At 45.2% G+C, this 26,057-nt stretch overlaps 1 protein-coding gene across 1 annotated transcript in view; it reads right to left on the reverse strand.

Moving 5' to 3' along the window:
* LOC126184786 (protein PFC0760c-like) overlaps window positions 1-26,057 on the reverse strand; it is a 298,617-nt gene that overhangs the window by 72,046 nt on the left and 200,514 nt on the right. The window contains exon 9 of the mRNA XM_049927357.1: window positions 2,932-2,973. Coding sequence (XP_049783314.1) covers window positions 2,932-2,973 — 42 coding nt within the window. The remainder of the gene's footprint in view (window positions 1-2,931; window positions 2,974-26,057) is intronic.

The raw sequence follows: 26,057 nt of genomic DNA on the forward strand, positions 1-26,057 counted from the left end.
TGGGTAAAACCGGAAGTCGTCTGATACACTACGCGATGCAGCTCCTACAACCAATGCTATCGTTGGGCCCACCATCGTCAGAGCACCTTTCTCTGCTGTCTCGCCAACAGTGTAGCTGCAAAATGGTCACTGAGCAGTCCTCCCGTAGTGCTCCAGACGTCGTCGTACTGACCGTGCGGATACCTGTTTTGCTATAAACAAGCCTATCTCCTGACTGAAGGTACGGGACGTGACTGCACGACGCGGCGCGGCCGAACGAACAGTATCTCTCTTCTCGGTCGCTAGTAGCACTGACCGTTGAGAGCCCGTATGGCGTTGAGTATGGCCCTCCTGGACCCATCAAATCATACGCATGGCAGTCGTGGTATCCCGACCACCGCGATCAGCAAAATTGCCGAACGTTGAACCGCAGTCTCGAGTGGCCATGTTTCAGCTGCTGTCTAATTCTGATGCGTGGCGGCAGACGTTTCTTCTTCTTACGCGAGACCACTATCTTCTCACAAACAAAAATATTCAAATGCTGTTTCCGCATAATCTCTCCTCACATAAAGACTGCGGATAGCGTTATAAACCCAAATGGTAACGATATAAGACGGTCTAAACAGCCCAACCAAGTCACGAAATTAAGAAAAAGTTTCAATAATAAACAGCTGAAGTGGAAAAATACCACATCCATTTAACAGAGAGCCATTACCTTTTCAAAAATTCTGTTGCCATAGTCACTGAACATTGAAACATAATTATTAGAACCAATAATTAATCCGCAATTTTTTAAAAAAGCGGATTTTTGTCGAAAAGTACTGACGCGAACTTGAAATCAGTTTTGCTACCAGTAACAAAGTTAATTTCTTCCATTAGTAAGTTTGTTTTGCCACGTTAACTTTTGAAATTAGAGAAACGGAGTCACTGTGTATTGTTCGTCTGAATTTAAAATTGCCTTGTGTGTACTGCACTTGAATTTACCTTCGCTGGTCGTCATAGCCATGTACGAAACGGCAAGCTGATTCTCACGAAGAAGAAAGTAGCAACCAGCCACTGTTGATAAAACTGTTCATCTATGTAAATAGCTTCATTAACGGTTTCGAGCTGACATGTTCGTTTTCCGACAGCTGTTCACATTTATATTACATTTATCGTTGTTTGCATTAGTTGAAAAAACTTTCAACGACTAATGTAATATGTGTGTGAACAGCCGTCTTAAGATGAACCTGTCGGCTCTAAAACAGTAACGGCCTATAAATAAACAGCATTATTAAAACTGACTAGTTGCTGTTTTCTCCTTTGCAACCTTCAACTTGTAAAAACTTTCTTATTGCCTCTTTGAACCAGTCAGTGGTGCTATGACGAACAACATAATTCTGTGGCTGCAGAAGAATACCTTCTTTTCTGGATACAAGTCAGTTATATACAGAGATGCGTTGTTTCTTTCATTCTCCTGACAAATGTTGGATTTGGCTCTTAAAACGTTTCTACTTCAACTGTTCAACTACCTATTAGCAGATGAGTTACTTACTTTCCATGTCGACGGGTTGTTATCAAACCAGTTGAAGACGATCTGTAAGTATGTCCGTACAGATTGCGTCTAAAGCACAGTAAGCAGACCTCAGAACAGTTACTCCGGCATACTAGCTGTGTGTTTACATCTTTCTTTGCGATTAAATCCCTCCAACAGTATGAGTAACACGGCATCAATAGATGGAGATGTAGCTATCAAAGAGAAACGCGGTAAAATACCTCTACATGCTGCAGTTACTCCATTTCTCACTATCTAATGGGTTCCTTGGTGAAAAACGTTCAAAAGTCATCTTCTACAATTTCCAAAATTTTGAAAATTGTTTAGTTACATGATACGGATGTAAGAAGATAATATTTTATAAATATTTTGGGCGAAACCAATAGTTGTATAAAACAAATTTACAATCTAACACAGACTCTGTAAAAGTAAGTACGCTGCCTAGATACGAAGCAAATCACATGGACCACTGTATCACGTCTTGAGTAAACTCTATTACTAGTTCATGAAACAGTCATATTTCGATCAGGATGCTGTTGACTCTGACTATTGCTCAAACAGGTATAGAGAACTTACAATCCACACGTGTAAGTGGACGTCCTAGTCTCAGACATAATAAATTTGTGAGACTCTTCGTAAATTAATGAATCCAGCTTCTGAGGTATGGGGTATTTCACCTAACAGTTGTCCTTTGTAAATAAGTCTAATACACATCGCCTAAATCCGTTGGAGGTAAGCTTTTATTGCCTAAAATGAAGCAACATTCTGAGGACAATACGTGGGAATGACCTATGTAATGCACCGCCACTAACAAGAGAAATGTGAAGGCCGGGTTTTTTCCTAGGAGTAGTCTGGCTCCTACTTAGTATCCATTGATGCTGTGTTATTCACAAAGGTGGAAGGATTTAATCGCAACGAAAGATGTAAACACATAGCTAGTGTACCTGAGTAACTGTTCTATCGTCGCCTAACGTTACAGCCCTCTCTGCCAGGGGAATATTTGCACGTAAAAACAACAAGGGCACATGTATTGTTTACTCTGATTGTCCGGCAATAAAAGCAACGTCCTTGGTGTACGGTTTGAGTCAATCTCATGAACTTTATTTACTGTGATAGTAATTTATTCAGTCGAAGTCACGGCTTATTTCCATTTTGTTCCGACAACTACCTAACAGTTGCACCTAACATTCCACCTCGTTAATTTTTGGCCTGCAGAGTCATAGTACGTTCAACAGGACTATCAAACGACGTACTTATGGACTCTTTCTATTTCGTTTTGAGAACCGTCTTACTGTTGCACCTGGGCATTCCACTGCGTTCTATTTCTGTATGTATTTTTTTTTCCTCATTGAATAAATGTTTTTCTTACGGTAGGACATATGCTGAACTAATAGCGCACGAAGCTAAATGCTACTTACCATTGACTGGAACAACGTCGTCATCAGAAGATTCCGAGGCATCTGCAAATGAAAAATAATAGTTTGAAGTGAAAGCTGCATCTACAGAAATCTTAAAGAGAGCGAACAAGATGTTACATTACATAGCACTTAGAAAAAGGTGAACGAAATGGACCATAACAAAACTTTTTAATCATTTTTCTGTTGAAATAAAATTGAGACTACACAAAATTACTGTTGAAAACTTCAACGAGCCGATAAGCAATAAATAAACAACTTTCCTGATTTCTGTTAAAATCGACAGCGAGGAAGAATGGGAAACTGCACATTTTCAGTTAGTTTCTTTATATTAAATTCCAGGATCAACAGTTGCCTTATGTCAGGGCCATAATGAATTCAAACGTCGGCAAGTTGTGGAGCAGTTTGCGAAGGAAATAAATGAGCTCAGATTCTGGAAGAATATACCTGTTACAAACGTCGTGATTGACGATAGATTTGACCTTTGACCACAGCTCTAATCAGCTCGTCTTACAAATAATAGTATACTGTTTACCAATACACAATCTCCTAGTCTCCTTGATAAAACGGTTTCCTTTGGTGACGATTATCGCTATAATCGCATCACGTTGCCGATTCCTGTCTTTTTTTGGGAATCTAGAAAGGATATACGAGGACTATTCGCAAAGAAAGGTCCAATAGATTGCAAAATGGAAACTAAAGTGAAACTCCGATGAAAGTTTGCATAGATGTGGTGGACAACGTCTCTAGTACGCGCATAGATCGCGTCACATCGCTCTTTGCAGTTCCGAGCTTACATTGTGCACGTAATAATGCCTAGAAAATCAGGTATCCAAACAAGTACGCACATCAGAACAAGTTTTACCTCACCCCGGTTCCCAGAGCTCCTGAAGATAGACGTTGACTGTGGATATTGTATCAAAGACAGAGTCCCATTGACTGTTCAGAGATTTAACTAAAACCGACGAAAGCTATAACCATGAATGAGCAGCACCTATTAGACGGAGGGGGTCCAACAGCCGATCAGTTCCAGTCATTCCACCAAGGAGGTAGTACACGGCTCGTGTTGTCTGTGGTTCAACCATGCCTAGACGGACAATACCACGGTTCGATCGCGTCCGGATTGTCACCCTGTGCCAGGAAGGGCTCTCAACAAGGGAAGTGTCCAGGCGTCTCGAAGTGAACCAAAGCGATGTTGTTCGGACATGGAGGAGATACTGATGACATGCCTCGCTCAGGCCTCCCAAGGGCTACTACTGCAATGGATGACCGCTATCTACGAATTACGGCTAGGAGGAAACCTGACAGAAACGCCACCATGTAGAATAATGCTTTTCGTGCAGCCAGAGTAGGTCGTGTTACAACTCAAACAGTGCGCAATAGGCTGCATGAAGTGGAACTTCACTCCCGACGTCCATGGCGAGGTCCATCTTTGCTACCACAACACCATGCAGCACGGTATAGAGGGGCCCAACAACATGCCGAATGGACCGCTCAGGATTGGCATCACGTTCTGCTCACCGATGAGTGTCGCATATGCCTTCAACCAGACAATCGTCGGAGACGTGTTTGGAGGCAAGTCGGTCAGGCTGAACGCCTTAGGCAAACTGTCCAGCGAGTGCAGCAAGGTGGAGATTCCCTGATGTTTTGGGGTGGCATTATGTGGGGCCGATGTACGCCGCTGGTGGTCATGGAAGGCGCCGTAGCGGCTGTACGATACTTTAATGTCATCCTTTGGCCGATAGTGCAACCATATCGGCAGCATATTGGCGAGGCATTCGTCGCCATGGGTGACAACTCGTGCCCCCATCGTGCACATCTTGTGAATGACTTCCTTCAGGATAACGACATCGCTCGACTAGAGTGGCCACCATTTTCTCCAGGCATGAACCCTATCGAACATGCCTGGGCCAGATTGAAAAGGACTGTTTATGGATGACGTGACCCACTCTGAGAGATCTACGCCGAATCGTCGTTGAGGAGTGGGACAATCTGGACCAACAGTGCCTTGATGAACTTGTGGACAGCATGCCACACCGAATACAGGCATTCTTCAATGCGGGATGACGTATTACTGTGTATTAGAGGTACCAGTGTGTACAGCAATCTGGTCCACCACCTCTGAAGGTCTCGCTGTATGGTGGTACAACATGCAATGTGTGGTTTTCATGAGCAATAAAAAGAGCGGAAATGATGTTTATGTTGATCTCTATTCCAATTTTTTGTACAGGTTCCGGAACTCTCGGAACCGAGGTGATGCAAAACTTTTTTTGATGTGTGTATGAGTGCGTGTGAGAATTTCGCCTGATTCCATGCAGCCCACACAACGTAGCTATCATGCATCTCCTTCTTCATGACAATTCTGAGCCGCACACTGCAGGGGCGTTGAGGACGCTTCTACAGATTTTTAGATGGGAAGTGTTCGATCACCCACCATACTGGCAGGACTTGGCTCTCTCTGATTTTCATCTCTGCTCACATGAACCGCTGACTATGAAGACAACATTTTAGCACAGACAGCAGGCTGCAGATAACTCTAGAGAATTGGCGCAAAGTACAGCCAGCTGCATTCTATTACAAAGTTACTGGAAAGATGCTACAATGCCACGACAAATGTCTCAGTCTGAATGCGACTATGTGGAGAAGTAGATGGAAAGTGTAGCTAACTGTTGCAGATAAAACATTTTTAAGTTTGCAACCAGCTGGTCTTAAACGTGTTTAAGTTAAGAAATCTTCGAGAAGCGATTAAAAAAGTTCGTCATGGCAACAATGAGCAGACTAAATCTTAGCGATAAAAGACGGAAAAAATGTGTGACATCTGTGGCATACCAATACGAGTCTGCTTACGGCGCCTGCAACAGTCTGTACGAGCAAATATCTTTAGTATGATATTTGTGATTTCGTGTTGCTTGCGTTTAGCATACACTATTACAAGGCAGAGACGCAGGATTTCACAGCGTACATTCACTGATAAGCCATACCATTATGACCACCACTCAAATACCTTCTTCGTTCACATTTGGAACGTAATACAAGCAGCGGTTCTGCGTGGAATGGATTCGGCCAGTTCTTAGTAGGTATGTGATACCACGGTCATGACTTGCTATGTCATGCAATTCCCATAAACTACTGGTCGGTGACTGGTGAGCTGGCGCCAGATAGCGTTTCAGAAGCGTTTATTCGGGTTTAGATCAAGCGAATTTGGTGGCTAAGACATCATAGTGAGTTGAATATCGTGCACCTCAAACCACTGAAGCACGATTCCGGCCTTTCTGCTGGAAGATACCTATGTCGCCCGGGGAAAACATCAAGCATGAAGCGACACGGATGTTTTGCAGTAACTTTCTCGTAGTCCACAGCAGTCATCGTGCCTTCCACTATTACCACAGGTCAGGTGGAAGCCAAGGTGAATGTCCCCCATAGACCAATATTGCTTGGAGGATAGTCGTCACCGTTTATTGATCTGGTGCACACCAAGGGCACGTTACAACACATGCCTATTTTATGGTTCAAAAAAATGGTTCAAATGGCTCTGAGCACTATGGGACTCAACTTCTGAGGTCATTAGTCCCCTAGAACTTAGAACTAGTTAAACCTAACTAACCTAAGGACATCACAAACATCCATGCCCGAGGCAGGATTCGAACCTGCGACCGTAGCGGTCTTGCGGTTCCAGACTGAAGCGCCTTTAACCGCACGGTCACTTCGGCCGGCCCTATTCTATGGGAAGGGATCGAAATTGCGATATTAATGTCCTCGTTGAGGGCAGTGTGTTAGAGCACATACGTGACTTTAAGCGTTTTCTAGGAGAACTATGACAGCTGCTGTCTATGAGGATGACATCCCGCAGTGACATGTGTACCTTTTTAGGGATGCACACAGACCTGGGAGGTAGGAACTGTCAAGTTTAACATTCAGGTAACGACGATGCTATTGCAGACGAAACAAAAGGAGGGACTAGCCAAGACAGGTGAATGGCCGCGCGGGGTAGCCACGTGGTCTGAAGCGCCTTGTTACGGTCCACGCCGATCCCCCCGTCGGAGGTTCGAGTCCTCCCTTGGGCATGGGTGTGTGTGTTGTCCTTAGCGTAAGTTGGTAAAGTTAGATTTAGTAGCGCGTAAGCATAGGGACCGATGACCTCAGCAGTTTGGTCCCGTAAGACCTTGCCACAAATTTCCAAAGTTTACAGGTGAATGAAAGCGGCATGGTGGTTCATTCATCGAAACTATGTCGGTATTTGGCTGAAGCTATTTCGAGAAATGGTGGAAGACTTAAATCTCCATGCAACATGGCGACTTGAATACCGCTCCAAATGACTGTGAGGCCAGTATCTTAATCACTGTGCTGTGTCGCCTAGCCCATATGGTATGTGATAGGACATGACTGTATATGTTATTGGCAAAGTGTCCGCCCCAGTAGCTGAGTGGTCAGCGTGACGGATTGCCGTCCTCCGGGCCCGGGTTCGATTCCCGGCTGGGTCGGAGATTTTCTCCGCTCAGGGACTGGGTGTTGTGTTGTGTTCATCATCATTTCATCCCCATCCGGCGTGCAGGTCGCCCAATGTGGCGCCGAATGTAATAAGACCTGCGCCAAGGCGGCCGGACCTGCCCCGCGAGGGGCCTCCCGGCCAATGACGCCAAACGCTCATTTCCATTGGCAAAGTATGCGTTTTTATTCCATTGGATAATAAGGCAATGAAATTTACTCCATAAACTGCCCTTATACTTGGTATATTTTCGTACGATCTGATTTGGGCTTTAACGATCGAATTTAGTGAATTTTTGAAGCTTTCTGCACTGTTGATCGTTAAAATTGTGTCACCAGGAAGAGTTGCACATGAAACAATTTTATTTGCTATGTATATACAGTACTGAAGGAAGAGCACAAGATTCAATTGTGCAGGCGACTTAATTTAATAAACGGATCACTACCTCTGCCACCGCAAGCGGCTCTAACTGGATAAGAATAGAGTCGGGCTGAGTTTGGATGAGGATATGTAATTTCATTATGCTTCAACCTTACGCCACACTTCATCAGTCGCAGTTGTGAGTGAGTTGTGGCCTACCAGTATCTCAGCAACCCATGACCCAATGTTTTTAATTGGTGAGAGATCTGGAGAATGTGCCTGCCAGGGCAACATTCGAACACCATCAGTTACACTCCACGATAGGTTCAGACAGCACGAGCAACATGCGGTATTGCGTCAGGTCACGGAGATCCCCAAAATACGGTACAGTCAACGGTCTTCACACTTCTGAAATGGACCTGTTGCGATCGAAACCACCGGATTTGCAAAACATATCTGATCATGCTGTATATCCATTAGCAACCTATACATCAGACAAAGTGGTGGGCCCGTATCACAATGACGAATGCAATTTCGCAGCGTTCATCCCATTGTTCCGCTGTGGGTAAAACCGGAAGTCGTCTGATACACTACGCGATGCAGCTCCTACAACCAATGCTATCGTTGGGCCCACCATCGTCAGAGCACCTTTCTCTGCTGTCTCGCCAACAGTGTAGCTGCAAAATGGTCACTGAGCAGTCCTCCCGTAGTGCTCCAGACGTCGTCGTACTGACCGTGCGGATACCTGTTTTGCTATAAACAAGCCTATCTCCTGACTGAAGGTACGGGACGTGACTGCACGACGCGGCGCGGCCGAACGAACAGTATCTCTCTTCTCGGTCGCTAGTAGCACTGACCGTTGAGAGCCCGTATGGCGTTGAGTATGGCCCTCCTGGACCCATCAAATCATACGCATGGCAGTCGTGGTATCCCGACCACCGCGATCAGCAAAATTGCCGAACGTTGAACCGCAGTCTCGAGTGGCCACGTTTCAGCTGCTGTCTAATTCTGATGCGTGGCGGCAGACGTTTCTTCTTCTTACGCGAGACCACTATCTTCTCACAAACAAAGACATTCAAATGCTGTTTCCGCATAATCTCTCCTCACATAAAGACTGCGGATAGCGTTATAAACCCAAATGGTAACGATATAAGACGGTCTAAACAGCCCAACCAAGTCACGAAATTAAGAAAAAGTTTCAATAATAAACAGCTGAAGTGGAAAAATACCACATCCATTTAACAGAGAGCCATTACCTTTTCAAAAATTCTGTTGCCATAGTCACTGAACATTGAAACATAATTATTAGAACCAATAATTAATCTGCAATTTTTTAAAAAAGCGGATTTTTGTCGAAAAGTACTGACGCGAACTTGAAATCAGTTTTGCTACCAGTAACAAAGTTAATTTCTTCCATTAGTAAGTTTGTTTTGCCACGTTAACTTTTGAAATTAGAGAAACGGAGTCACTGTGTATTGTTCGTCTGAATTTAAAATTGCCTTGTGTGTACTGCACTTGACTTTACCTTCGCTGGTCGTCATAGCCGGTAAGAAGGTCCGGTTTAAAGTCGCACGGAACCCGTTGAACTGATGAATTGCGGAGCATCAGTTCACTAATATTTTTTAGATTTCTTTTTTTTACTTCCGTACAAAATGTGAAGGTAATAGCCAATAAAAATATTCAACAATTTAAGCGCCAACAGATGTTATGCACCTCGATTTTGGACTATTTTCTAGTACCGTAATTAACATTACTCAATATTAGGACTCTGATACGTCCAACTTTCCCGATATCTGCCCTAGTTTTGAGGGCATCCGAGCGCGTCTAGGGCGCTTTTATACAACTACCCGGGGTAAAGGCGGATTTTTTTCTGTCTCCGGAGAAATGTGATTGACTGGAAATAAATACATTTTAATGAATCTTAGTTAAAATTCATTAAATGAGGACTACCCAAAATGTACTTTCGTTCACTTTATATGAAAAACCGAGTAGCAAGCAAGCTTATAAGAAGCTGTCCCACGCATATATTTTCCATACTTCCTCACTGAGAACAATGAGCAGCCACCGACACTCGACGATCGAATGCACAGCGCCGCCTCCCGCCCGCCAGGCTTGTGCGCTGGCAAGCCTATTGTGCTAGTGTACGTTTCACGCCACACGTCCCTGCTGTGAACATATCTCGATACTGCAGTACACCGACTTACGGAAGTTTCTATCATTTAGATTCGTTAAGATTTTACAACTCGTCATGGTTTTATTCTCATCTGCTGCCTACTGCTTTTGTTGGCTCTGAGCATTATGGGACTTAACATCTGAGGTCATCAGTCCTCTAGAACTTAAAACTACTTAAAACTACTTATACCTAACGAACCTAAGGACATCCACACACATCCATGCCCGAGGCAGGATTCTAACCTGCGACCGTAGCGGTCGCGCGGTTCCAGACTGAAGCGCCTAGAACCGCTCGGCCACTCCGGCCGGCTACTGCTTTTGTTGTACGCGTACTAGTAATCACACTGTTAAGTGCCCTGAAACCCCAACAACAACAGCCTATTTCTTGTTTCCAGATACAAAATGCCGAAATGGAGATGCATTACATATGTGACTCAGAACATGGGCTGTAATTGCTCCACAATGTTTTAATATCTTATTAGAGATGTCATCTACTCGAACAAAACATTTATTTTTCAATGATTTAATAATTTTACTTATTTCACAAGAGGTTGTTAAGTGAATTTTTCAAAACCGACTCTTCCATGTACTGCCTGGTTTTTTCTTTTGAACTATTCTCACCAATTTTTTCTCCTACCCTTAAGTAGTGGTTGTTATATACATTAGCTACTTGAGTACTGTTGGTTAGGATGAGCTCTTTCTCTTTTATGGTAATACTATCTACCCCAGAGGTTACTTTTCCTGTCTCCCTTCTAACAACATTCCATATTGATTTGATTCCCTTACAACTTTCCTCGATGTATTACAATAATTTTATAGTGTAAAACTCCTTCTGGATTTTACTAGTTCTTGCTGTCTCATAGTTTTCTTTTTCTTTCTGAATACCCTTTAATACCTGTAGTAGTAATCCCAGGTTTCTTTGAAAAGTGTATGGCGTTACATGTATTAATTTTCTTTGTGAAACAATGTTCAAAAAGAGATATAAATTTATCAAGAAATATGTTGCATTTATCACTAGCGTTTTGCCACTATATACATCTCCCCAAATAACATTTCTTAAACTTTCTCTGAAATGCTCTCTAGATACCGGGTTGAGCAACCTCACACTTTTACGTAATGGTTTCTGAACAGTACACCCTGTTAAGTTTTGTAACTTAATCAGTAGTGCATTCTTCCGATTCTGACTGCCTGACAATCCATTTACCAAAGGGAAAGCATGTGTTCGTTTTACATCCTCTTTCTGTACAAATACATTATCTATTAGAGTGCTACTGTCTTGAACTATACGCGTATAGAACCTGCCACGGATTCTAAGTTATATGTTGTTAATAACACTTCTAGTTCACTTTTCCTATCAGAATTACTTAGAAAGTTCACATTGAAATCACCACAGATTAATAACTTCTTTTTGTCTGAGCGACAACATAGTAGGGAGTCGAACTTTTTTATGAATAGCTCCCAGTCTCCTAATGGGGACCTGTACACTGTAGCTAATATCAGTACTACATTATCTAGCTGAAGTTCACATGCAAAAACCTCAAAATACTGATCAACACAAAATTTGATTACTTCTACAGTTTTGTATTTATACCCTTGTTTTATGAAAATGGCAACTCCACCTTTATCCATCTTAGATATACAGGTGTAAGATGCTAAATTATAACCATTTATACTGACGCTATCCATCCCCACAGTTACATGGTGTTCAGACAGATGGATTATATCAATCTCACATTTATTTTTGAGATCATATAAACATACTAATAGCTCATCTTTATTTTTTATTCCCCTGATATTTTGATGAAGTAAGTTGACACTGCCCTTAGCTTTGCCGCTATTTAATATACATGAAGATTCTTTTATTCTATTTATCTTGATTGTTGTCAGTCTGGACTAAGGTTTTAACCTAAAAATCCCGTCTGCTTGGACCCATTAACGACTGGGATCACCCCTCGTGTGACTGTGGCCCCCCTTACAGTTTCTTCTAATAGAGAAGCTAACTCATTTTTCCCCTTCCTATTCAGGTGCAGGCCATGTATAGTCTATCCCCACCTACCAGTAGCAGTAACTGGAATAACACTTATGTGAGATTTTCCCGGTGTCTGGAGCATCCTGTTCAGCTCAGTGTTTACGCAGGGCTGATCATGGGCCTGAAAAACCGTCACAAATCCCACATTTGTGTGCCTAGTTTCTGCTCCTATTTTATCCAGGTCACTCCTAATACTGTATCTTGGACTCAGTATTAGGAGTGACCTCAATAAAATAGGAGCAGAAACTTGGCACATAGATGTCGGGTTTGTGGAGGTCTTTCACAGCGCCATGATCAGCCCTGGGTAACCACCATAATTCCTATCAATAGGTGTTGCAGCCTACCACAAAACTTTGCTTTTGTTTACAACATCCGGTAGGCCCAGATCGAATACAATAAAATGTAAAATTAACTTCTTTCATAGTTATTTTAAATATGAAAATAACAATGTGATACTTTGCATAGAGATTGTATGTGTTATCTTCCTCACTATAAGGCAGTGCTTTCTCAGGTTTGTATTTGTCAATACTCTCATTTAGGCCTAGGATAACATTAATTGCATTCTTCCGATTCTGACAGTAATTCAAACTGTCTATTCGTTTCGTGTTGGCCTACTTAGCATAGTATATTAGCGAACAACTGTTTTGGAAGTTATAGGTTTCGCCATGTTTATTTTGTTAAATCTCCTTATTGGGGCCTAAAAATGAATTGTCAACTACCTGTTTAGGGTGTCATTTTTGAGACACATGCATTTTGTAACAATTTGGATTTGGAAATAGCACTGAGGCACTTAAGTTTGGAGTTCATACTCGTGTTTTAGAGATAAATTTTGACAGATTTACACTCATGTTCAGAAAGAACAGAACAATTTGAACGACTACAGATAGGACATTCATATATACAGGACATGTACCGTTGGTATGTTCTGCAGAAATGATTAGCATTTGAGTCACATGGGTTCAGCATGTGTCCTGTTGCTTAGTAAGTACAGGATACACCATGGACCCTGATAAAGTGTTCCATGCGTGATGGCATCGAGGTGTATAAGGCGTGAATGGCGTCCTGTGTTATAGCCACCCATGCTGTAACAAAGTTCATCTATGGTGGTTGGCATTGAGTCACAGTGCTGCACCTGTCGTTTCACCATACCCCACACATTTTCGACTGGCGACACGTCTGGTGATCTGGCGGGCCAGGGCAAAAGGCTGACATCCTGTGACACCAAAAGGCATCTGTTCGTGCAGCAACATGCGATCGTGCATTGTCTTGCTGAAAAATGGCGTCTGAGATGTTATGCAGAAAGGATATGGCGACGTGTCGCAGGAAGTCATTCATGTAGGTCACACTAGTCACAGTGCCCTAGACACTCACCAGCTGTGACTCGTGGCTATAATCAACGTCACCCCACACCATAGGGACTTGAGTTGGCGTTGTATGTCTTGTGTGAATGCAGTCACTGTGATGCCACTCCCCTCGCCAGCGGAGAATCATTTTCAAACAAACAGAACCTGGATTCGTCCGAAAACACTCTTCTGATGCCATTCCTGTCCCCAGTGGCGTCGTTCCGTACACCACTGCCGTCTAGCATGTTTTTGCACCTTCGTCAAAGGTAGGGGGAGAAGTGGATGACGCGCACTAACCCATGCTGTAATAAACGGCAACGGACTGTCAGTCATCATTATGTACGATATGTGACACTGTTCCATTATTGCGTCAGAGCCGAGGAGGACGCAGATCTGACCTGCAATGCATTCAGATGAGATGTCGATCTTCTCGGGAGGCGGTCTGCGTGGTGCGACCTGACCCACCTCGTCATATGGCTTCCCGTGAACCATTGTGCACACAACCATTGCACTGCCAAAACTCTTTATCCTACACGAGCAACAGAATCCCGGATAGATACATGAGATTCTCTCATGCCAATAAGGCGCCCTCTTTCAAAATCACTGATTTGACGGTACGGTTCGCGCATACGTCTGCTAAGCATCCTTAAAATCTGCTCAAGTCACAGTGATCCATTACCTTCGGTTTATAGCGACAACGAGAGCCGCTGGCACAGTTTACCGGTACATGGTGTTTCGCCGCAATATCTATGTTTACCTTGAACCCGGGGGCCGACATTGTTCAAATGTACTAATGTACATGGCCTATGAATATGAACCTCCTATCTCTGGTCGTTTAATGTGTTCTGCTTTTTCTCTGAACATAAGAGTAAATAAGATTGTGACAATTGATTTACAAATTGGATTATTGTGTTGCTGACGTATTTTTGCAGAGTTTTAGACATTGACTTGACATTGTCAGACTTGACAAGTATCACTGAACGGTCTGGATGCGGAAATCTTTAAACTGAAGTTCCGCTGTCACTTCACAAGTGCTGCTTAAACTGATTTTGATTGTCGTGTGACTATGGCCTCCCGTCGGGTAGACCGTTCGCCGGGTGCAAATTTTCGATCTGACGCCACTTCGACGACTTGCGCGTCGATGGGGATGAAATGATGATCATTAGGACAACACAACACCCAGTCTCTGAGCGGAGAAAATCTCCGACCCAGCTAGGAATTGAACCTGAGCCCTTAGGACTGACATTCTGTCGAGCTGACCACTCAGCTACCGGGGGCGGACGCTGCTTTAACTGTTAGTTCATGTCATAAACACTGTCGTGAATAGTGCTAAGTTACACAGTTCAGGTGGAACTTCCATATCTCTCAGGTGGAAATACTATAGTACTGACAATATGTACATTTTGCTGAATAATTTAGATATGGAAATATCTAATTTGAGGGTTCACTACCGCTTACAACATTTTTGGTTGATGCAAATGCTGCCCTTACAATGTTGCCAAACCATACACACACTTGCACTTTTCAAGATTTCAAGGTCATTTAAGTGCAAAGTGGATTAGTCCTCCATTGCCAAAGTACTGAGTTAGGTGCAACGAAATCGCCAACTACGTTATGAGTGGATGCACCGAAACATACATTACTGAATATCAGTCCTGCAAAAGTAATCTTCCAGAAGACAGCACTGTATAGTAGGCACGTAAAATAACGAAAAATTGAAACAGTGTGTTTTTGGTACTGTCAAGCCATCCAACCATTAGAAAAAAGTATTCCTTACTCTTTAATTTTGTTACTAATCGCATCTGATTAGATACACAGTTGTTGCTGCGTGGAAGTATCTTATTTGGTGTTTTTTTTATTGAACCTAGGGTCCAATGAAAAAAATGCTTTTTGTAGCAATTTTAAAGACTCTTTGAAAAGGCATTGTTTTTAATAATATTTATACATGGCCATAAATAAAACGTTCCCCTGAGGTATCTTACAGATTACAGCAGTTATACCTGAAAAACTTGACTAGAAGAAGGGATCGGTTGGCAGCGCATATTTTGAGGCATCAAGGGATCACCAATTTAGTATTGGAGGGCAGCATGGATGGTAAAAATCTTAGAGGGAGACCAAGAGATGAATACACTAAACAGATTCAGAAGGATGTAGGCTGCAGTAGGTACTTTGAGATGAAGGAGCTTGCACAGGATAGAGTAGCGCCGGCCGGAGTGGCCGAGCGGTTCCAGGCGCTAGAGTCTGTACCCGGGCGACCGCTACGGTCGCAGGTTCGAATCCTGCCTCGGGCATGGATGTTTGTGATGTCCTTAAGTTAGTTAGGTTTAAGTAGTTCTAAGTTATAGTGGACTGATGACCTCAGAAGTTAAGTCCCATAGTGCTCAGAGCCATTTGAACCATTTGATAGAGTAGCATGGAGTAGTAGAGTAGTAGAAGGGTTTTGTGGGCGCACGACAGCAAGGTCTTCAGCGCCCGTTCAGTATCATAGTGAGACGGGTGTCAAGAAAAACATCAGAACATTTACATCAAACGGAACATAAAACACGGGGAACAATCATGGAAAAATATGTGCTCACCCACACCGAAGCGTGGGATGAAGCAGGGCGTCAGCAGTAAAACATGGACAACACAGGAAGAAAAAGGTAGAGGGAGCTAAAACAATGGAGCAGATGGAAGTGGCTGGCTGACCGCAAGGGAAAAAGGGAGGAGTCAGCCACTCTGCAATACACTAAAACCGCCAGCCTAAAAGTTTAGGCCAGAGTCCAGACACATCACAAAACTTAAAAACCCTAGACACACACGTCTCATCGTTAGCTAAAACACAGGGCAGATCCCCATCAACTTGTGCTTCTGCCCTGGCATCACGGTATAAAACGCAGTCTGTTAAAATGTGCCGGACAGTGATGTGCACACCACAAGCATCACAAAACGGAGGATCCTCCCGCCGTAATAAATAGCTATGTGTCAGAGGACAGTGCCCGATCCGAAGACGTGTGAGGGCCATCTCTTCCCGCCTGAGCAGCCGGCAGGAGGAACGCCACGGCCGAGTGGTCGATTTTACCGACCGCAGTTTATTGGCCGTCACCGCCAGCCATTCGTCCTCCCACAACTCCATGCACTTCCTGTGGAGTGCAGCGATGACTGACTGCAAGGGGATAGGACACTGGACCACATCCTGCTCTCTGCAGGCCTCCTTGGCAGCCCGATCAGCCTGTTCATTGCCCCATATGCCGACATGACCAGGCCATCAGCAGAAGGATACCTCTTTACCCCGCCGTTGGAGCAAGTACAGTTGGTCATGTATCAGTTGGACCATCTCTTCAGTCGGGTACAGGTTCTGCAGTGACTGTAAGGCACTAAGAGAATCGGAGCAGAGAAGAAATCGATCGCCCCGAACACGATGCATCTGCTCCAGTGCCGTCAGGATCGCGTGGAGCTCCGCTGCGAAAACGGTATATTCAGCAGGGAGGCGAATCCGGGTAACACGATCAGGGAACACCACAGAACAGCGAAGGAAAGTCTCCTGTTTGGAGCCATCAGTATAAACGACAGTGAAACCGTGATGCACATCTAAAATGTTAAAAAACAGAGATTGGAACGTAAAATCTGGTGTGCCAGCTTTCTTAAAATTAGTCAAATCTAAAATAAGTTTGGGTCTCCGGAGGAGCCAAGGTGGTGATCTGCTCCAACCGCGACGTAAAACACGAAGACCAGCCATAGACATCACACCGAGGCAATCCTGTGCGCGAATCCCATAGGGCTGCGTCGCACGTTGCCGGTTATGAAACAATCGTGCCAGAGGAGGCTGAGCAACGGTATGGTATGCAGGGGTGTATGGTGTGGACAAAGTTTTATACGCCTGGCGCACTGTAAGTAGCCGTCGCCGCATATTAAGTGGCGGTTCAGCAGCCTCTGCACAGACGCTGGGGATGGGGCTAGTTCGGAATGCCCCAGTGGCCAACCGAAGCCCTTCATGGTGCACAACGTCCAACATTTTTACGTAAGAAGGCCTCGCAGACCCATACATCGTGCAGCCATAATCGAGCCGAGACCGCACAAACGCCCTGTAAAACTGGAGCAGACAAGTCCTGTCAGCTCCCCATGTACTGTGGCCAAGACATTTTAAAATACTTAAAGCCTTAAGTGACCGCCGTTTCAGGTCTTTAAGATGAGGTAACCACGTGAGCTTCGAGTCAAAAATGAGCCCCAGAAATCTCACCGTGTCTTTAAAAGTAAGAATAGCGTCCCTCATCCTCAACTCAGGAAAGGTTAAAATCGAACGAGAACGGTTAAAAAGAACACATACAGACTTCTCGGTGGAAAACTTAAAACCACTCTTCTGCGCCCAGTCATCCAAACGCCTAATCGTAAGTTGCAACTGACGAGTTGTTGTTGCAAGGCTTGAAGAAGAGCAAAACAAGGAGAAATCATCCACAAACAAAGAACACTGGACAGGACTTTTCACTATGGACGTAATGCTATTAATAGCGATGGCAAAGAGAGTCACACTTAAAACGCTACCCTGAGGGACACCGTTCTCCTGCTCAAAGCGATCAGACAGGACGTCACCAATCCGGTATCTAAAATATCGTGGCGAGAGGAAAGACTGAATAAAAAGAGGAAGACAACCACGAAAACCCCATTCGTGAAGCTGCTCCAGGATGAGACGCCTCCAAGTAGTATCGTAGGCCTTCTCGATATCGAAAAATACACCTAGAAGGTGATGACGGCGTAGGAAAGCTTGTTGTATAGCCGCCTCCAGGAGAGCAAGGTTATCGAAGGTGGAACGAAACCTCCTGAACCCACACTGAAAGCGACTAACGAGTTGCCGGGATTCTAACATCCAGACAAGGCGGCGGTTGACCATCCGCTCCAAGGTCTTCCCTATGCAACTAGTGAGGGCAATACTACGGTAGCTACTTGGGCTCGTGCGGTCTTTCCCAGGTTTTAAAAAAGGGATCAAAACTGCCTCACGCCACGCGTCAGGAAAGTGACACGACGCCCAAATGGCATTAAAAAGTGCGAGGAGGACTTCTCTGTTCCGCATTGTGAGGTGCCATAGCATACTGTAATGGATCCTGTCGTGACCAGGGGACGTGTCACGAGTCCCAGACAATGCAGAATCCAGCTCCCAGATAGAAAATGGGCAGTTGTAAACTTCATGAGAGGTGGACTGGAAGTTCAGACTACGTCTCTCAGCAACCGCTCTATGGCACTGGAAACCGGGATCCAGACTGGTTGTGGCAGTAGCTGTGGCAAAATACGCTGTCATAGTCTGGGCAATGTCTCGCGGATCCGTGTGGAGAGTGCCGTTAGTCACTACAGCAGCTATGGGGCACCTCCCTCCTCTGCCAGAAATTCTCCTGATGGTCTCCCACACAATGGAACTTTTGGTGGAACGATTAATGGTGTTCAGGAACGTTTGCCACGACCTCTTCTTGCTCTCACGAATAATGCGGCGACATCTTGCCCTCGCCACCCGAAAGGCTGCAAGATTCTCAGCAGTCGGCCGACACTTGAACCGACGCAGAGCCGCACGCCTGGTCCTGATTGCAGAGCGGCATTCGGCACTCCACCAAGGCACAGGTGGCCTCTTCCGGTGGCCTGTGGACTGTGGAATGGATGCTGCAGCGGCGTGGTGAACCGTTTTGGTAATATGATCCACCCACACCTCAACATTCGCACAGTGTTCGAATTGGGCCAACTGGCTATAAAGTGTCCAGTCAGCTCCACTGAGCACCCATCGTGGTGGTCTCCTTTCGGGGCCCACGCCATCTGGCAGGTGAATCCAGATTGGGAAATGATCACTGCCGTGCAAGTCAGCGACCACTTCCCAGTGAGCACTGGCGGCAAGAGCTGGAGAGCAAAGCGATAGATCAATGGCAGAGAACGATCCAGTCGCTGTGGAGAAATGAGTACTCTGTCCTCCACTGAGCAAGTAGGCACAGGATGACAGGAGAAGCCTCTCAATTGCTCTACCCCTGGGGCATGTAAGTGCAGAGCCCCAAAGCACATTGTGGGCATTAAAATCACCACAAATAATGAATGGCTGGGGGAGCTGGGTAAGAAGGTCGGTGAGGGCCGCTTCATCAAGAGCATCATTTGGGGCAAGTAAAGTGAACATACAGTCAATGGAAGTCGCACGTGCACGGACACAGCGACGGCCTGTAAAGTCGTCGTAAGTGAGAGAGGCGAGGAGTGGTAGTCCGTCCTGACGAAAATACCTACGCCTCCTCTAGCTCTCTCTCCACGCAGGTCGTCCTTTTTGTGGAGTGTGTAGCCTCGTATCTCAGGGCAGTATGATGGATGGAAATACGTCTCCTGGAGACAGAGACACAGTGGTCTACCCTGAGAGAGTAGACGAAGTTCATCCACATGCGTCCTGAACCTTTGCAAGTTCCACTGGAGTATGAGAGCCATCTATGTTGGGGGTAGCACCTTCATCCTGTCTCTCCAACGGGGCGGGGAGACCGCAGCAGGTGGAGGGGCAGGCGTGGGACGAGATGATTGCCCCACACATACATCGTACTCCATCAACTCTGTGGAAGAGTCAGATGAAGCCTCACGTAAAACAACATCCGCATGGTCAGATGGTTTACCACGGGATTTGACACGCTGTTGCTGCTGTATGGTAGCTTTCTGTGGTTTGGTGGACTTTGGGGGAGCTGATGTGGGAGTGGTAACTGGCGCACTGGGCTTGGGAACAGCCTCAGCCGTTGGAGGCGCCAGGGGCTGGCCCAAGTTCGCCACTGTACCTTTGTCTGCCGTTCGAGTAGGGGCTACTGGCTCTGAAACACTGGCTACATTGCAAGTGCACTGACAGCTGCAGGTGTTAGTGACAACACTCACCACCTCAGTCTGCGTTGAGGCATCGACTTTTGGAGTAGACTTCTGAACCAGGGATGCAAAAGATGTAGCAAATGTGGGAGGTTGCATCGACTTATAGATCTTCTTGGCCTCACCATAGCGGATACGCTTAGTTGTTTTTATATCCTGGACCTTGCGTTCCTCTAAAAATATGCGGCAGTCCCTACTCCAAACAGGGTGGTTCCCAGAGCAATTAATACATTTAGCCAGACACGAGCAACCACCTCCTTCATGAGCAGCCTGATCACAGTTTCCACAAGTCGCTTCGCCTCACACTAAGGCGAAGGAAGCCAGCTTTAACATGGTCAGGAAGTTTTGTGCTACTGAAGGTCAGAATAAAGGAGTCTGATTTGACAAGAGTGCCATCAACCCTCTTCATGATGTGTTGGACATCAACGATACCTTCTGGAGCCCACTCACGTTGCAGTTCTTCCTTGGGAATGTCAACTAGATCCCGGCATGTCACAACACCTTTGCTGTAGTTCAAGGTGCTGTGCAGTTCAGTGTCTATGGCATACTCTCCAAGGCATTTAGCAGATTGGAGGTTAGTTGCTTGCTGGGAAGTGGAAGTTTCCACGAGCAAGGTCCCATTACGTAAGCGCTTCACCGATTTTAGGGAGCCACAGATTCCCTCCAATCCCTTTTGTATATAGAAGGGCGAAACCTTCTCGAAACTACCCTCCTTCCGTTTCACAATGAGAAACACATTCGGATTACCAGAATGCATTCCGTTACCTAAGACTGGACTTTTCAAAGAAGCGCCGGAGTCAGGGGGACTGACTGCACGGGCCCTCTTAAGAGACTGGGTGTTAGAACCTTCCAGCGGCCCATCCTTTCCGCTGGGAGGAAGAAAAGAGGATTTCTAAGGATCCATCTCGGTCCCACGAGCAGCTAGGGAACTAGAAGTCCACCTAGACAGAGCCCCGCGTGCCTAGGTAAGCCTTATACAACTGAGGTGCGGCAGGTTCCCCAGAGGTTGCCCGCTATCGACTGTTCCACCTCAACAGCCATGCATCTCATCAGCGCGCAGCACACCTTGAGATTGAGGTTTTTTTTTTTAATAGAGATTTGTTCCATCCTCGCGATCCGGGCGGTCAAGCCAAGATCCCCATTCCCTGAGACACACAACGTTCCACCGTCGCGCCGCACGGTGGTCGCTGAAGTATGCTCAGAGCTTACGGTGACGGGGGACTGGTGGCGCTTACCAGTCCCCAGCTCAGGAACCCCGGGGTCGCCAAGCCCGTACCCAGCAAATGAATGCTGAGCCCCTGGGGGCGAGTAGCATGGAGAGCTGCATCAAACCAGTCTCTGGACTGAAGACCACAACCACAACAATACCTGAAATTCACAATGTACTCTGACTGCTGTTCGGTTGTGCAGTGGATCAATGTACTGACAAAGACTATGCTTATAACAGAATTCGTAAAATAGATGGATAATACCAGATTATAAAGCCAAAGGACTGGGATTCGATCACCTGTTGGCCCTCGGATTTTTCAAATGAGTTTAAAGGCTTGTCCATTTGTGAAAATACAAGCTAGCACTTGACCCGTCTTCTGTTGCGACTAGGGCCGATATTCCAGAAAGGTCTGGACATGTGGAGATTGTGGATTTGCTGGTAATATAGAACTATGTACTTACGCACGTGATGGAGTCAATTGACGAAACAGCGGACAGATCGGGAAAGGTCAGTGTCCAATATGTCTGCTGGGAGTTGATGAGCCAACGACCGTACTGGGTACAGTTGGATGCAAATCGTGGCTCACGAATGAAGCTTACCGCCAGGTTTCAGTAGGGTAACAGTGAGTGATGATTAGTTTTATTCGTGGAGGGTGTGCGTAGTTACATATGAAATACGTGGAGAAATCAGTATGGTCATTCATAGTCAGTAGCATCGTCAGCGACACATACCATTTTAACTGCTACCATGGACTGTCATAGCACGAAAAATTAATTAGGAAAAGCAATATAGCAACAGCAAACTTCAGTATGAATGTGGAATAAATTTGACTTTTAACGCGAGCGTGGTTCGGTCTAGGCATTGTCAGGAAGCGTTTATTGAATCAATAAACGATGTAAAATAGTATGGGATGTTATCCTATCAAAGCAAACTTTTTTCCACCAAAATTTGAGGAGCTTTAATGCCTGTAAGTAAAGAGAGACATTTTCTTTTAGGCAAAACGGCCAAATTATCCCACGAAACGTGTTCTCACTATTGACCATCCTACCCATGTCCTTCCGCCGCAAATTATCTACTGAAGTGATGCGTGAGTAGAAAGTGTAGTGGGAGGGAGATTACAGGACTCTTGTACGCTATAACGCCGATAATGATGTTGATGCTGATGATCATATGTAATGCTGTTTGTTTTAGGGTGGTCAAAATCATGGGTGTCAGTGTCCTTGCTAAACATGGAGATGTGTGTGTAATGAGACGGACAAAACCTATCCACATACGCAACTTTGAAAGAATAGGCTATGTAATTAAGTACAGATGTTTTAAAGACTGTATGGCAATGATAATATCTGGGTGAGCAAGTGTAGTTACTTTGTTTCACAGGTTCGTCTTGATTACACAAACTTTTACACTTCACTACTACCGGTTTAGGCTACTGCCATCTTCAGTCCTGTTACAAACAAAAACAGGGTGCAACCAAATAAGTTCAGTATGCTCAAAACAAGAGCGCTTTCGGCACACATTTGGACAGAGAAAAACATTCGGAAGGAAACCGAGAATAACATGAAAGTGTTGCTTAGGGCGCCAAAGGGGCAATTATTGAACCTACTCGAGGAATTGGAGATTTATGTACAGAGAAAACGGCAACCGGAATTACTGCCGAATGAACAGAACGAGTTTAGCCTAAATACTTATTTTGACGTTTTCAGAAACCTATTAGTTTGAGCAGCGTCGAGTGCCCCAGCAGCTTGGCGTGCGGTCGTGTGCGCTGGCTCCAGCGAGGAGGAGACGTGGCCTTTCTACGGGAGTTCCACCACAACAAAACAAGAACGTCGTACAGAAAAGCCACGAGGTGCCGTCACTGAGATCCCACTCCGGATGTGTTATCGACTATCGAATTTTTAATTAACAGTCACTGTTTCGTTAATTACCTTACACTTGTACTTACGGTTACGGTTCAATTGTTTTGTCATGCTGGAAGATTTCGTTCTATAGATGTGATTTTAGTCTTAAACTTTTTATACTGGCTTTATCACAATTGTGTGTTTTACTTTGCCAGGCTAGGAGCTTCACATTGTTACTATTTGCACTTCTTATGTGGATTTTAAGTATGGATCTAATTCCACGTATTTTATGTAAGTACATGTTTTATTGTCAGGCGCTCATTTTGCTATGTGAGGTAATTTTAATTAATGACTATGAATATTGCATTTTAACCATTACATCTGCGATCCAGGTTACTTATGTACCCTAGCTATAGTGCCGTCTGCTGGCCTCAGTTATTTGTATGAGTGCCAGACGCATCCTCAACATCACCACCATTTACTATGTACCTACACGTATAATTTGACGTCGATACCTACATCAGAATATTTTATGGTGTGTACGGCTGGTATACACGGCTGTTAATCATATAAATATTTTTGTTTTCCTTATGTAGCACCAGATTTAGCTACAGCAAACTGAACTTAATTGGTTACACCTTGTATTTGTTTGTGACAGATCTGATGATCGTAGTAGCCTAAATGGTAATAGTAAAGTGTGAAAAGTTCTGTAATCAAGACGGACCTGTAAAATAAAGTGCCACAATATGATCACGGACACATTTCCAGCCTTTGTGTCTTCAGCTGAGTATGTTTACCTTTACGGTCGAGACCTGCGGCAGGGACTGACGCTCGTAACTCACGCTTATTGCAACACTGCCTGCTCTACTGCCGTCTCTGGTTGGGGCATTCTTGAGGCCGCCCATAGTCTGCGCTATAGTTCAAGACTATGAATTGCAACTATCAACCCCAGGACTACCGCAGTGTGTTTTTTGTACATGCCTTAAGAGCCTGATAATCAAACAGTTTCTTAGTAACTCAAATGTTGTGTCCAAATTAGTTAACATAGGATACAGCAATCACCTTCAACGTATGTGGGTTCTATTATCTAATGATTACCTGCAATGAGTTAACTGTTTCGGCTGCAAGTTGCTGCTCCACTATCTCATCCTTGCCTTTCTCAAATGGAACAACGTTATGTAGGGACCGTATCAGGAACTTTCACAACAAATGGGAATACGCACGGTACTACACTGCCCAGTCACAATTATCTGACCACCTGTCAAATGCCTGAATAACCACATTTGGCAGCACGGACTGCTGCAAAATGTACAGGAAGAGAGTGGATGTAGTTCTGGAAGGTACAGACGGTGATGTGGAGCCATGACGCCTCCAGTGCCGTGGTTAGCTGCACCTGGTTTCTTGATTGACGACCCATGGCCCGAACAGTGCGATCGAGGTAGATCCACAGATTCTCGACTGGATTTAAATCCGGCGAGTCTGGAAGCCAGGGGAGTACGGTAACCTCATCTGGGTGCTCTTCGAACCACGCACGGAACTACGCTGCCCTGTCCTGTCGTGGTAGGTGCCATCGTACCGAGGAAAAATAAACTGCATTTAGGGGTGGACGTGGCCCCCAAGGAGAGAGGCATTCTTTTGATGATCCATTGTGCCTTCCAGAATGATGAAATCTTGCAGGGAACGCCACGAAAACATTCCCCCCGACCATAATCCTCTCTCCTCCGGCATGAACTCTTCCCACGATTGTTACAGGGTGTTTGCTTTCAGTCCAGTGGAGCATAAAACGTGATTCAACTGAAAAGGCTACATGTCGCAACTCAGTGGACGCCCAGTTGCGGTATTGGCACGGAAATTCCAGCCTTTGTCGCCGACGAACAGCAAGCAGTCAGAATGGGTGCCTGCACCGGACACCTGCTGTGGAGGCTCATACACTGCAACGTTCCCTGAACGGTCGTTGAGAACACACTGTTGGTAGCCCCTTGGTTCATCTGCACAGTCAGCTGATCAACACTTGCACGTCTCTCCACCCGTATACGTCTCCGCAGCCGTCGTTTACCCCCCCCCCCCCCCCTCATCTACGGCCCGTTATGCACCACAGTTGCCTCGGCGCCTGTTTAGGAAAGCACCATTTTTCCGTGAACGTTATACTTTAACCACGGCGGCATGAGAACAGCTTACAAATTTAGTCCTTTCGGAAATGCTTCCACCCTTGACCCGAAAGCCAATGTACATGCCCTTTTGGACGTCAGATAAATCGCTGCGCTTCCGCAATAAGACCGCGTCCTACGTAAGCGACAGACGCGACCGATAGCGCGCGACAGCTTCAGACGACGGAGCATCACCGCAGGTACGGTTACGGAAGTAACGTGTTTTAATCTTGTCGCTGCAGCAACGTGCGACAGTGAGAGCGACAGCCATGTGTCTTCTCGGCAAAGCAGTGGAGCGGGCTCGACAGCAGTAATGAAACAGATATCATCCGATTTTAAGAAAACTATTCGATGAAAAAATTTGATTCTTCCGCATCTTATAGCGTGATATCTTTGCTCGATAAAGGTTTGAATTTATTTTCGTTATTCGTCATAGTTACCGCGCTGTACGAAACTAAGTACACGGCTGCACGAAATTTTTAACAATTTGCAGAGGTAAAATCACATTGCGTAGACTTTCTTTGTAATTCATTTCAGGCCATACATGACCGCGTATGAAATGTAATCAATATATCTAAATTGTATTTAAAGTTGAGACCGGAATGATATCTCCTTTCATTCTTGAGATATTGGTTGTTACATCTGCGGACGGGTCGCTTGCGGCGCGTCAGAATCCTTTCAGGCGCTTCGGGCCGAGTGGTCGTAAA

The sequence above is a fragment of the Schistocerca cancellata genome, chromosome 4 (genome assembly GCF_023864275.1).
Source record: "Schistocerca cancellata isolate TAMUIC-IGC-003103 chromosome 4, iqSchCanc2.1, whole genome shotgun sequence".
Classification (NCBI taxonomy): domain Eukaryota; kingdom Metazoa; phylum Arthropoda; class Insecta; order Orthoptera; family Acrididae; genus Schistocerca; species Schistocerca cancellata.